The sequence below is a fragment of the Ctenopharyngodon idella genome, chromosome 1, assembly GCF_019924925.1.
Source record: "Ctenopharyngodon idella isolate HZGC_01 chromosome 1, HZGC01, whole genome shotgun sequence".
Lineage (NCBI taxonomy): Eukaryota > Metazoa > Chordata > Actinopteri > Cypriniformes > Xenocyprididae > Ctenopharyngodon > Ctenopharyngodon idella.
Genome location: NC_067220.1, coordinates 29,391,876 through 29,405,875, shown reverse-complemented (window position 1 = coordinate 29,405,875; position 14,000 = coordinate 29,391,876). Strand labels below are relative to the sequence as shown.

Here is a 14,000-nt window from a genome sequence, read left to right as displayed (position 1 = left end):
GACTAACCCTCTTTAAATACAAAAATCTTTGATTACACTTCATTTTAAGGTGTTTTTGTTAAATTGTAATTACACAAATAAGTAATGAGCAAAATTAACATTAAAATGTAATGTACTTAGGGTTTATGGTTATTATGCATAACTTACTGTTATTAATATACTAAGTACTTGTAACATGTAACAGGGACATTGTACAATAAAGCGTTACCAAGTCTTTTATTGTCACTTAAATACAAAATACAATAAATTTTCTTTCAGTGCTCAAAATTGTCAATTGCTTTTCAGGAAAGTCAAAAAGTAAGTAATTCTTTGCAGATATTTTACCTCATCTGTAGTCTCTTATCTTTCTCATTACATTATACCTACTATCTTCTGGTAAGGCCCAAAACTATATTTCCCAGCATGCCCAATTATTCCCCTAGGTTTAATGAGAGCCAATCTAATTACACCTGCCTCCTTCAATAGGGAGATGATTTCTTGACAGATACATGAAGACCCTGGCATTAAGAGAAGTACAGCTGAGGCTGCAGAGGAGGCATGTCCTAAGATTGTCTTCTACAGCACACTGGGGACTATGTAGCCACTTAACAAAGAATAGAAAGGAAATTCTCACTGGGTGCAGTTGGTACAACATGATCTGTATCCGTTACAGATTTGCAGTAAAGGAAATTGTTCAAATAAATAATGACGGGCGTGAATACAAATGAATGCTGCCTGCTAGCTTCGTTCACAGGCTGTGCTTCTAACAGTCGTTGTGGGAGATTTGATCGATTGAAGCATGAGAGAGGACAAATGTCCCTCACTTAGGCTGATTCAATTAGATGCACCATATTTCAGCCGAGATTCTTGAACCTCAAGCATTTCATTACTGATTTGTGGGGGGAGACGTGATCACCAAGAAAACCAGAGACCGCCCACTGCCCAGCTAGCGGTTTAAAAATGAATATCTCTGATGTGTATTTCCCTTAAGGTTAAGCACAGAAGACATTTGGATATAACTAAACTGCTAACCATGACTGTATCTTTTGGCGAGTAAATAGTCTTTGAGGTTTTTCCGGACACCTTAGATGGCCACAAACACCTCATCAGTTGGAAGGATAAAAATGGCTTGACTTTTGGCTAAGCTAACAGTACCGCCCCATTGCGGTGATTATTAATCACCACAAGTGCTCTTCGCTGTTCTTTTGTGAATGGGATCTCTGGCATATCCAGCCTTGACGATGTAATGGGATTAAATTTTGGACAGCAAGGACAAAATGGAGGACAAGCTCGGGACATGGTTGGGTGGGGCGAAAACAGCGTCATCGTCCACCCCCAGGACATTGACGCAGTGTATGAAAAGACGCATAAGAGACCCGGCCCAACCCCCGCCTTTACTTCCCTCCTCCTTATTCAACCCTGCCCCGCCCCACTAAGACCAGCAGAGCACTTAGAGTAATGTAAATAACGTACTGGCTATTTTTAGAGTGCCGTCTCTTAACGGTGACATTGGAAGTTGAAGAGAGTTAATGCCATAAATTGTCACGTTTTCAGACGCGCATTTTCGTAATTACCCGCAGATCCTACAGCATTCCACAGACCGTTTTGGCATTCAAAATAGCATCAGATTTAGAAAATGGGTTTGGTATGACAAACGGGAATAAACACAATGTATTTAAACACACTTTGTCAAGTTCAATGAATTTAAACAAAAGGGAAAACCTCTACTCAGAGTTTTTGTGGACTGGATTACTTACATAGTAATAATACACAACTATGAAAGTCTTAACAATAAAATTTATTATCTTTTAACAATCCTATGTTTAATCTGTAGGCCACAATTAATAAATAAATAAATATAGATTTGTGTAGCTGGCTCCAACCAATCCAAATAAATATATATGTACTTATATATAGAACAGTAAAGTGATACTTTACATTAGTGGAATACTGGACAGTTATATTCATTGAAATATAAATACACACATCACACAAATTTCTGTATTGCTAAAGCCAACAAAATAACACAGCAGCTGGCTCATCCTGGAACCAGGTACAATGACTTCTTTTGACATCAAATCACAAAATATAACACATCACAGACCCGAAGAGGTTATTATTACATCTGGTAAATCATTTGCAGCTACATTCATTTTCAAGTACAACAAAGTGACCAACCGGGTTTGCATAATGTCCAATCACCCCCATTTAATCAATGTACTGTAGCTAATTAAGGCGATTTAAGATTATATATATATTTCCATGTTCTTTGTTTTCCTGTTCACCTTAATATTGCACTATGAACATGAAAAATACATTTGCCACATGTGCACTTATGTCACAGTTGTTAAAGGTATTCTGTAGATGGGAAGCACATCACTTGTTATATAATTACGTATTTATGGAACAGCATATAACTGTTTAGCTACATTTGATTTTTATGATAGGACGATAGGATAATCTGTACTAATATCTATCATGGGAGGTTGACGTACATAATGGCATGACGCATGAACTTACACCTATTATCTATTCATATATAGCTATAATTTGATATATTATAATCACTGTTACATTTTCTTTCTTTTTTTAAAATCTGGACTGATTTGTGTACAGATTCAGTGGAATTAAAGGAATATTTCTCCCAAAAATGAAAATTTTGTCATCATTTTCAATGCTAGAACACAAAAAAGATACTTTGAAGAACTGCTTTTTTTCCCCATACAAAAGTCAATAGGGTCCAAAACAGCCCACTGACTTTAATTGTATGACCACATGAGGTTGAGTAAATGATGACAGAACATTTTTGGGTGAACAGTCCCTTTAATATTACTATTTCTCCAGGATTATCACAGTATCTCAACATTTTCTTTAGAAGGGAAAGGAGAGTCACTAAGGATTGTACATACCAACAGGAGTCGAAGAGCTTCTCAAGGTAAGTAACACCAAGTCAGTTTTTTTCCTAATATTACTCAAACCACACGAATCTCTGCTGTTTTCTTCTCTCTTTGCCATTTTCAATAGAGTTTCAGTTGCTATCCAGTTCCCTTCTGAAAGAAGTGATGGAAATTCCAGAAAATGGTGTGGAGTGAATTAATTATGTAATTAAAATCTGATATTTCTTTACTTATTGAGTGAAGCACCGTTCTTCACATTATGGAGCCACTAGAGAGTCTCAGGATCAGGCATAAAGCCTCTACTTGATCTCATGGCTTGGTGACTCCGGGCTGGAGTCTTCCTCTTCGGTCAGGGTTTCTTTCCTGGAGAAGGTAGCTGCTAAAGTAACACTAAGTCTTGGCTTGACTGGGGCCATTTCATTCAGTCCAATGATGTTCTTGTTCACCAGTGTGGTCTTGTCCATTATTTCAGCACTGTGCTTGGCCACAACTGCATCCAAGAAATCATATTTAGCTGACAAAGTGCCACTCTCAAACAGGTACTTAAACAGGTGTGAGACGGCTATGTTGCTTAGGAACGAGGCCAGCATGGAAACTGTCTTAAAGGGAAACCTTTGCAACACCAGGTATTCCACCTCATTGGTCACATGATGGACCTTCTCCTCAATGGTCCACCCAGGGTAGTAGATGAAGGGAGGCAGTTTGAGATAAGGTTCCCCTCCGCCAATGCGCAGGATCATTCCAAAAACGTATCCAGCCACCGCGCCATAGGTGTTCGTGCCACGGACAAAAAGAACACAGATGAGTTGGGGGAAGATGATGACGTAGACAAGGTCAGAGCTTAGGTACCATAAACCGTAGACAGTCCCAGTCAGGAGAGCCATTGCCGTCGCAAGAGCCCCGAACACAAAAATAGTGATCCGCATGACCCACACAATCTCACGGTCGGAAGCCTTGAGGTCAGTACAAAGATGAGATGAGAGTTAGAGAGGAAATAAAATGATAACTGAGAAAACTATGCATTTCTGTTTGATTAAGTTGATTAATATACAGTTTTATTTTGATGCATCTAAACAGTAAAAGTGTTTCTCATTATGTGGACAACAACAGATGAGACATTATGCATAATATCTTCTTTTGTGTCAAGAATGAGTCATTCAGATTTTGAAAGACATGGTAAATGATGACCGATTATTATTATTATTATTATTATTATTGAGTGAACATTCCTTTGAATTATTTTATTACTGCATTTGCAAGCATGCATATTTATCATTTTTAGAGAAGTCAGGTATTCCGACACTGCAGAAAATGATTTTCTTACTCAGTATTTTTGTCATGTTTTCCAGTATAAATATCTAAATATTCTTAAGGATTAGTTCACTTTAAAATGAAAAATTACCCCAAGCTTTACTCACCCTCAAGTTACCCTAGGTGTATATGACTTTCTTCTTTCTGATTAACACAATTGGAGTAATATTAATAAATACGCTGATGCGTCCAAGCTTTATAATTGCAGTAAATGGGAAACCACGAGTATGAAGCTCAAGAAAGTGCATCCATCCATCTAAAATGTACTCCACATGTCTCCGGGGGTTGATAAAGGCCTTCTGAAGTGAAGCAATGCGTTTATGTAAGAAAAATATCCATATTTAACAAGTTATAAGTAAAATAACTAGCTTCCGCCATGTCGCCTTCCGTATTCAAATTATGATAAAAGCGTTCGTAAGTAAACTTTTTTTGTAAGTTGAATATGGAAGGCATAGGACGTAGCGTAAGCGTTTTGAACTGCAAAAGTTTTACACTTTCTTCCTAAGTTGAATACGGAAGGCGGTCTGGTGGAAGCTAGATATTTTACTTTATAACTTGTTAAATATGGATATTATTCTTACACAAATGCATTGCTTCACTTCAGAAGGCCTTTATTAAGCCTCCGGAACCATGTGGAGTACGTTTATGATGGATGGATGCACTTTCTTGAGCTTCATACTCGTTTCCCATTCACTGCCATTATAAAGCTTGGATGTGTCAGGATGTTTATTACTATAACTCCGATTGTGTTCATCAGAAAGAAGAAAGTCATATAGGCCTACATCTAGGATGGCTTGAGGGTGAGTAAAGCTTGGGGTAATTTTCATTTTAAAGTGAACTAATCCTTTAAATCAACACTGTAAGAAAAGAAAAAAAGAAAAAAAAAACCCTAGAAAATGGAAAAGGTACTTGTAATTTTCTGCCAGGACATTATCCGTTAAGTTTTTCTGACATTTTCTTTAATCCTAAAACACAACACAATGCAATGCGTAAATCAAAATATGGGTAAAACACCTGTGAAAAATCAATACGGAAAGTTTCTTTTTATTAACAAAATATATAGTGCCCTATTTTTCACACTTTTCTTAGAGTGAAGATAAGTTTACTTAAGAAGCAAAATGACTTAAGATATAAAGTGTTGTCCTCTAAAAATGATCAAAATTAAATGAAAAAACAAGAAAAGGGAAAAAACTCATAATGAGGTACAAAAAAGAAAATAGTTTTTCCCTTTGATTTAAGTTTTTTTTGGCAAATTTTTGATCATTGTGCTTCAATATAGCTTGATTTTTTTTTTTTTTTTTTTTTTTTAAATGATATTTGTACTGGAAATCAAGACAAAATACTGAGCCATTTTTGCATTGAATGACTTTGCAGTGAATTAAATTAGACTGGCTCTCACCGATTGCCGGAAAGCGAGCTGGTAGATGTTCCTAGCGAACATGGAGCTGGCCGATAGGATGGATGAGTCAGCGGATGACATCACTGCAGCAGAAACTGCCCCCAGACCAAAAAAGGAGATATAGGCTGGGCACAGGTGCTGTAGCACGATTGGTAAGATCATGTCGGACTGGTCCCTCTGCATGGGAGGAATTGGCCCGTAGGTTGTCATGTTCCAATCTGTGGAGGTAGAACGTACTTACTGCATACTTTGTGTAAAAACCACTATATATATATATATATATATATATATAGATAGATAGATAGATAGAGATATAGATAGATAGATAGATAGATATAGATATAGATATATATATATATATATATTGCATCATACATGAGGTGAATACATATTAAATTAAACTAAATATTATTTATAAGGTTCTATTTCAAATTCTTTTTACTTCTAATCCAAAAGGAACATGCCTTGATTAGACTGTTATTCCCAATAAGTTAAGTAATTTAAGTGACTGGCTGTGTCTTTGATGCTGAAAGTCTGTTGATTAAATCTGGGTGCTGTGTGCCTCCCTCAGATGTAATATTTACAGGGTTCACATCGTTAAACGGATAATCTGTTAATAATGTATGAGGGAGACCAGCTGTTGTTATTTACTCGTTTCTTTAGTGATCTGAAGGGAACATGGTTTCCACCCGGGGCTGATACAGCCTGGGGAACACCTTCCACAACACACCATAGCAAATCAGACTGTTCCCCCCAATAAAGAGAAAAAAGTGATTACATAATTAGAATTACTGACTGTATGTACTAAATACAGTACATGCTCAAAGGGAAAAGGGCTTTAGGACAAGGAAACATTATATGCAGGAAACAGTATGAAAAGTGCTTTGATGCAAATTTTTAATTTGGATGAGCTGTTAATAATTATTCAGGGCGAGGGTATGTGGCATGTTATGAAGGAGAAAAAACAACAGAATTAGAGTGTAATTAAGAGCACTTTTGTATTATCTGTTTAAGGAAAGATTTCTGACTTAGATCTAAAAAGTCCAATGTTGAAGCCATATAAAGAAGCTTGTATTCCTGAAATAGTGAGCCTTCCCATTTTTTTTTTTTTTTTTTGCACTCCAAAGTCACAGTCTAGCGATCTGTAAGTGGATACAGCCTGTAAATCAGGCTAATTAGACTGCTGGGGTGAATTTGTTTGCATCTGTTGTTTATTTAAAGGGTTAGTTCACCCAAAAAATGAAAATTATCCCATGATTTACTCACTCTCAAGCCATCCTTGGTATATATGACTATCTTCTTCCAGATGAACACAATCTGAGATATTTTTGAAAATTTCCTTAGTCCTCTAAGGTTTATAATGTTTGTGAATGGGGGCCCGCATTTATGAAAAAAAAAAAAAAGAAAGAAAGAAAGAAAGAAAGAAAGAAAGAAAGAAAGAAAAAGAAAAAGCATCCATCCATAATGTAAGTAATTCATATGACTCCAGTGGGTTAATAAAGGCCTTAAGAAGTGAAGCGATGCGTTTTTGTAAGAAAAATATCCATATTTAAAACTTCATAAAGTCAAATAACTAGCTTCCAGCGGACGACCGTACGCATACTGCGCAAGTCGATTTGGATGGAAGAGCAACCTTTGACCCGAACGCAATGACGTGCTTTGATTATTGATGGATGCCCCCATTCACTACCATTATAAACCTTGGTAGGACTAAGGATATTTTTAAATATATCTCTGATTGTGTTTGTCTGAAAGAAGATAGTCATACACCTAGGATGAAACAAATGTATTGCTCATGGTTAATTCATGTTAGTTAATACATTAACTAATGTTTAACTAATGAACCTTATTGTAAAGTGTTACCAAATAGTCTTTGTTAAAGAGTTAAAAAGACAAAGGTACAAGACCGTGTACTCAACGGTTTTAGTGAGGGAAAGAACTACAATCCCATAAAGCATTGCGAACCGCATAATCAAATTAAAAACAATGGAGAAATATAATTTAATTCAAATCGCATTTATTTGTATAGTGCTTTTCACAATACATATTGTTTCAAAGCAGCTTTACAGAAATGTTATAAGAATATATATATATATATATATATATACAGTCAAACCAAAAAATTATTTAGACTTTTTTAATATTTTTGATATATTTTTACTAGTGGATGCAGGACACTATAGTTCATTTATGTAAGTGAGGATAGCAAAATAAAGTTAACTGTGACATATTATACCCCAAAAAATTTTGAACCCAAAAATTATTCAGACACTTTGACCTGACCATGTTTTGCTTAAGTGTTATCTGACATAATAAAGATTATTTTTTTCTGACAGTTTAACTCTAAGATCTTGTCATATTTTATTACCATTTTTTAAAACTATAAGTGAATAAACTGTATTAATAAATGAAATGTTCAAGGTGTCTGAATAAATTTTGGTTTGACTGTGTGTATATATATATATATATATATATATATACATACTACTGATTTACAAATGTTGATTATATGTATAAAAACAGTATATTTTAAGTTTATTGCAAAATATGCATATATATATATATATATATATATATATATATATATACACACACACAAACAAACATTTCAGTATTTTGAAAGTGTATAAGGAGATCGACCCAATTGACCCTTTGCAAAGACCCGCCCCCCTTAGTTACTGTTGCTTTGTCCGACAAGCCATGGCGCTGTCACGCCACACAGAGTGAAAAATACATCGCGGAGCAAAGAGGACACTGACAACACGTCGACAGAAAAGACAGAGCAGGTGACTTATGATATTAAACAAAGTTTTTAAAAAAATTTTTTTTTAAGAAATTCGAACAATAAAAAGCATCAAATAAACATGAATGAACATGAGAAGGAATGTTGTTTCAAACGCGGAAAGACGTCAGTACACACCATTTTTCAAGTTCAAGTCCACCGAAGTTAATCTTCTAACTCCTGACTGCTCTGTCGGACAAAATGGTGGATTCGGCATTATGATTGGTTAGATCGCTTGTCAATCAAACTCCCGGCGAAGGGTCAATTACGTCATTTGCTGTTTCATGGGAGTGGGTGGAGCTAAAGAGCTTTTTTTGGTGCGTACTGCTTTTTTTGACTCTCTGATTGCTGTAATTTTCTCTACAGCATTATGGGTAATGTAATTTTTCACCAGAAATTCCACTGTTAAACAACATTATTTAAAAATAAGCTCAAATAATGCAGGCTGAGCAGAAGCAAATACCATGGATTAGCAACCTCGTAGCTCATAGAAGTACTGTCTTTAAAGGTTTATAAGTAATTGTTCAAAATCCTTTTCCTTATGGAGAAAATGAATGTTTTTACTTCCGGAAACCAACTGTTGAGTTTAATGTTGTTTAAACATTATGAAGGCACATTATTTCATATATATATATATATATATATATATTGTATATATGTATAGATGTATTTATTTACCACAGCTGCGCCTGTTAACCATTCCACTCTCATTCAATTATGATATTGTTGTTAAAATATCAGGTTTCTGATGGAGGTTTGTCTTACCTGTGGAAGCCCCTATTGCTCCAATCAGGACGGAGGGAATAGCCATGATGATACATCCAAAGGCAGCCAGGAATGAGAGGACTTGAGCATAGGTAGCTGAAGAGGCAGAAAGAACCCTTTGAAAATACACCTGCCAGGGAATCCCCCCCAACATCTAAAAACAGAAATGTCAATGTAAATACAGACACCAAACATCATGATACAGATGCATTACATCAAGAGTGTTATAAATCTGGCAAAAATTACACTACAAACATTAAAGCTAATTTAAATATGGCAACCTACAAGAGAAGAGTGACATAGCTGGGTCAGTATTACACTTTATCCTCTCTCTCTCTCTCCATTTTTTTTTTTTTTTTTTTGGCCTTATTTAGTTTTCCTCCCTACGAATGATTGCATTGTTCAATAAAGTGAGAAATTAGGTTTGGCCCTTCAGAATCAACAATCCTCCATTGGCAAAATTATTGTGTCTCCATTCCATCATGCTACAGTGAGTTGTCCACTCACCAGAAGGCAGAAGTTGTCAGCCCACATCCATTTGTCAGGGCTTTCTATCTTCCCAAGCCATGCAGTCTGATTAGCATGGAGCTGCTTCACTGCTGTCACTCCGATGTCAGACACAGCTGGGTTTGAGAGTGCAAAAGGGACGCTCACCCACTATGGAGAGAACATATCCCACTCTATTACCATGTAATAAACTATCTATAACATTGTAACACTCCATATTTAACTTAATGTGTAGCTAGTGAATAGATCTGATTTTATGCATTATACATTTTTACATTTTGTGAAATTTTATATATTTTTTTTGTTTTAATAAAATTATAAAATTATTAAATTTTAATTTCCATGTTATTTAGTTGCTAATGTTATATTAGAAATGTTATTAAATGAATGTAGCAATAATAAATACATTTTTTTTTTAATTTCTATTAGTTGTATCTACAAAGGGTGATTGATGAGTCGTTACTCCTAACTGCATAGCTGACAGCCCCTTTGATCAATCACAGAGTGTTATATGCTGCTGAAGACACGCAGTCCTGAATTAAATGACATCACCGCGATGACTTCATCATGTGGCTCTGTGAATCCTTACCAGTCCTAAAAAAATGCAGAAGAGCTGGACAACATCAGTGTAGGCCACTGAGTAGAGTCCTCCCACCAGCGTGTAGAAAATGGCAATAAGAGCCGAAATAATCACAGACATATTGATGTCGATGTCAATGATCACACTTAGTGTGGCCCCTGTGACATAAAGAAAGATATTTTTCATTACGTTTATGTAACCTTTACTGCAGTATTTAAAATGTATTTGTTGAATTTGTCCAACCAAAATATGGAAGAGCTTGCAAAAGGTACTGATTGTTTGAGAAAAGGTCTGTCTAAGATATCATTTCCCTCCTTTTCTTACCAAGGGCAGATAAGATGGCGGCTGACCAGAACATTTCCCCCATTAGAGCAGGGATGAATAGCAGACCACCCATCCTTTTTCCATACAGTTGCTGGAAGGGGTCAAGCATGGTGACGTAACCCCGGGAGCGCATGGGTTTAGCAAAGAAAAGGCCACCTTGACGTGAATCAATTCATAGAAATTATATGATTGACAGATATGTTACTAGTTCTGCATGTCAACTTGAAACACTGAAACATGCCTTTCACCGTTTATCAAAGCTGCATATATACACAACATACCCACGACAAGGCTGAGCGCGTATCCAAAGGGAGCCTGTGCCCAAGCCAAGCCGTACCCGGGAAGATACACATTCTCTGCTGTGCCGTTGATATAACCCCCTCCGACCCAAGTCGCTGGAATGAAAGTGGATTTTAAAATTGTCTGGTCTTGAAAGAATATTGTTCTCTCTCTCTCTCTCTCTCTCAATATATATAAATATATATATATATATATACACACACACACACACACACATATACATTTATGTAAATGGTTGTATATGTGTGGAGATACCATATGTGGTCACATAAAGTACTACATAATTAGTAACACGATACAATACATGCTCAATGGAATATTTATTTATTTTTATATTTAATTTAAAGGTTATAATGCCAAAAACAGAACCATTATTATTCAACTGAAAAAAAGGAAACGATTTTATTAAAAAATTTCGTTTAAAGTAAACGCCTGTCTTTATTTCGCCTGTCTACTTTAATGTAGAAAGACATCAAGAAAACTTTTGTATACATTATATATTATTTGTTTGTCATCTCTAAAGAATGTAAACATAAAACGGCATTCATTTTATAGACTATCACATAAGCCTACATTCAGTAAAGGCTTTTCTATTCATTTCTTTCTGAAACTCACCGGTCATGGTAAATGCGCCGACAAATAATCCAATATCCCTTCCGCCGACCATAATAGTCTCACTGCGATCAGTTCCCTCCACCACTCCGGAATTCTTGTTTTTCCATGCTGCCCAGATTCCCACTACAAGGATCAGCAGGTAGAAGATGACAATCGCCACCAACCCCTCCACATGGATGTTCATCTTCTCTCTGCTAAAGTCGTTGTATCTCTAAAGAACCGAAATACATTGAGACCTAAGGAAAAGAGACCTAAAGAGGTATGTAAGAAAAGAAGGAGAATTAAACTATATATATAGCCTAATCAAACAGTCTATTTTGCTTCTCAACACAAAGAAGATGCAGGATTCAGAAATGTTGTTGCACAAAAGATTTGAAATGCGTAGCCTATATTAGTCTAAATCAGCAGGTTATTTCAGTCACTCCAAGCTTCATGCTCAATTAATGGATTTCATGTATCTTGTTGAGATGGGAAAAAATGACATTTTAATAACTGAAAATCACATGAAAGGTGCCTCACCTTTGTGAATCAGCCACCAGCCACTTAACTGCCACCAACAGTGCAAAAAGAGCCCAACTGTCGCCTCAGGAGAGCACACTACAGCACATTTCAGAGTGAGCCAAACTTACTGTGAATCTTATAAGAGCAGGTTTCGTCAGAGGGTCGATGAACGTCAGAGAGATGTGAATGGGGGCTATTTATGAATAAAGATGTCAGATCGTGCAAATGAGCCGCGCGTCACAGGAGGTTATTAAGTCAACTGAAAATCGCGAGATGGGGGGGAAACCGCTGTAAATCAAGTGTAGTGAAATATATCGGTTCCATTCATGTTTTTCCTGACTGGTATTTTATGGCAGCCTGTTTGAGTATAAGCACACTCTCTCTCAGCAGCGGAGCAGCAGAAGTCAGGCGCTGTCCAGAGTGCTGAGGACCTAACCAGCTCTCGCGCCACACTCAGAAAAGGGCTTTTCAGACGCCACCCAAACGCTCCAAATTCAAGTGTATTGAGAATACAAAATAAAAAAAGTCAAGAGGGTTGTGTTTACTCAAACTGAACAGCACTGGCACACTAATTAACGTTGAACACGACAGTAATCCAGCACAATAGTGCGTTTTTCTTCGTTGTAGCCTTTTTACCCTGCTGTATTTTCACACGTTCTCTTTGTTTTTAACTTTGCTATATACAACTATTTTCATAAAGCGTTTAATAAAACTGCATTTTTGTTAATTTTGTTTCGTAGAGAATTTTGCAAGTAGGGCCTAGGGATTAACCAATCAACGAATTAATTTAATTTAGGTAGCCTATTCAAAATATTAAAAGACTTTTAGAGCATTTAGACCTGTTTTTTTTTTTTTTTTTTTTTTTTTGTAGGAGTGCTCTGTTTTTCTGGGTTCTTTTAATTAAAATTTGCAAAGAACTACAATTCTGACATTCTGCCACCCAGTGGCTAAATTTTACGCTGTTGGCCACTTTCCAAGTGGCTTAAATTGATGCTAATGTTAGTTAGCTTTAATGCATTGTTCCATCAAGGAAGAAAGAAAAATTCCGAGGAAAAACTGTATAAAAATAGCAAAAGAAAAACATAGCCTAGCCTACATAAAATGAATAACACAGTTTGGTCATGTGAGCTTTTATAGACACTGGACATTACTTGAGATAGGCTTCCCGAGAATAAATCTCCAGAAATTTGAGACTTTTTAGACGCTAATTGCACGTTTGACAGCAGGCTATTCTAAATAAAATCTTATCAATTTCCTTGAGAAATAAGAATCTGATAGCTTGCTTAAAAGAAAGAATGCGACTCTCCAAACGAGCCAATTTAATTGAAAAACGAAGCCAGATATCTTCTACCTATAGGCTATCAGACAAGTCGACTAATTTAACTGGTAACATTTTGACAGCTTGCCAAGTGAGTCCCAATTATAAGCAGACGGTATACTTCCTGTACAGATGCTGAAGTTCTTTGTAGTTTAGAAAAGGGCCTGGTCAAGATCCCTCAGCAATTTTTTAACAGCAAATGTGGCACAGGTTATGAAAAAGTAATAGACCTGGCATTTTTCAGAAAAAGTTACTTGTCCGAAGAGACAAGTTAAAAAGTCAGATAAGGAGGATGCCTATAGGCTTTAAATTTAAATTTCTTAAAAAGTTTATCTGGAATCACTTGAAATAAACCGTTGTATCTTGATGTTTTCTTCTAGATCCCTTGGTGCATGGGAACAGTCATGGCGCGCAGATTTTGCTCAGCTAATGAGCTTACTTCACATCTGTTTCGTGTTCTTTGAAGTGTGTCACCGAGAGATGAACATGTAGTTTTTCATGGACAAATGAACAGCAGATTTGACAAAACTGTCAGCAATAATAATAACGAACAGCAAAACAATATAGGCTATATTAAACGTTAAAATGTAGGCTACACCTAGGTCTAGCCTACAACAACGTGCAGTGAACTAATAAAAGGTATTATCTACAAAATGCGACTCGGATACATTTGTGAAGAAACATTAACTTAATAGTTTAAAGGGAAAAAAAATCTAGGAAGG

At 36.1% G+C, this 14,000-nt stretch overlaps 1 protein-coding gene across 1 annotated transcript; it reads right to left on the bottom strand.

Moving 5' to 3' along the window:
* Nucleotides 1-1,761: 1,761 nt before the first annotated feature.
* On the bottom strand, nt 1,762-12,417 carry slc5a7a (solute carrier family 5 member 7a). The gene is made up of 9 exons (XM_051909422.1): nt 11,979-12,417; nt 11,460-11,710; nt 10,826-10,939; nt 10,545-10,700; nt 10,230-10,378; nt 9,641-9,790; nt 9,134-9,287; nt 5,587-5,804; nt 1,762-3,829 (listed from the first exon to the last, which is right to left on the bottom strand). Exons 2-9 carry the CDS (start codon nt 11,641-11,643, stop codon nt 3,176-3,178), a joined length of 1,779 nt encoding a protein of 592 aa, XP_051765382.1. The 5' UTR covers nt 11,644-11,710; nt 11,979-12,417; the 3' UTR covers nt 1,762-3,175.
* Nucleotides 12,418-14,000: the final 1,583 nt, after the last annotated feature.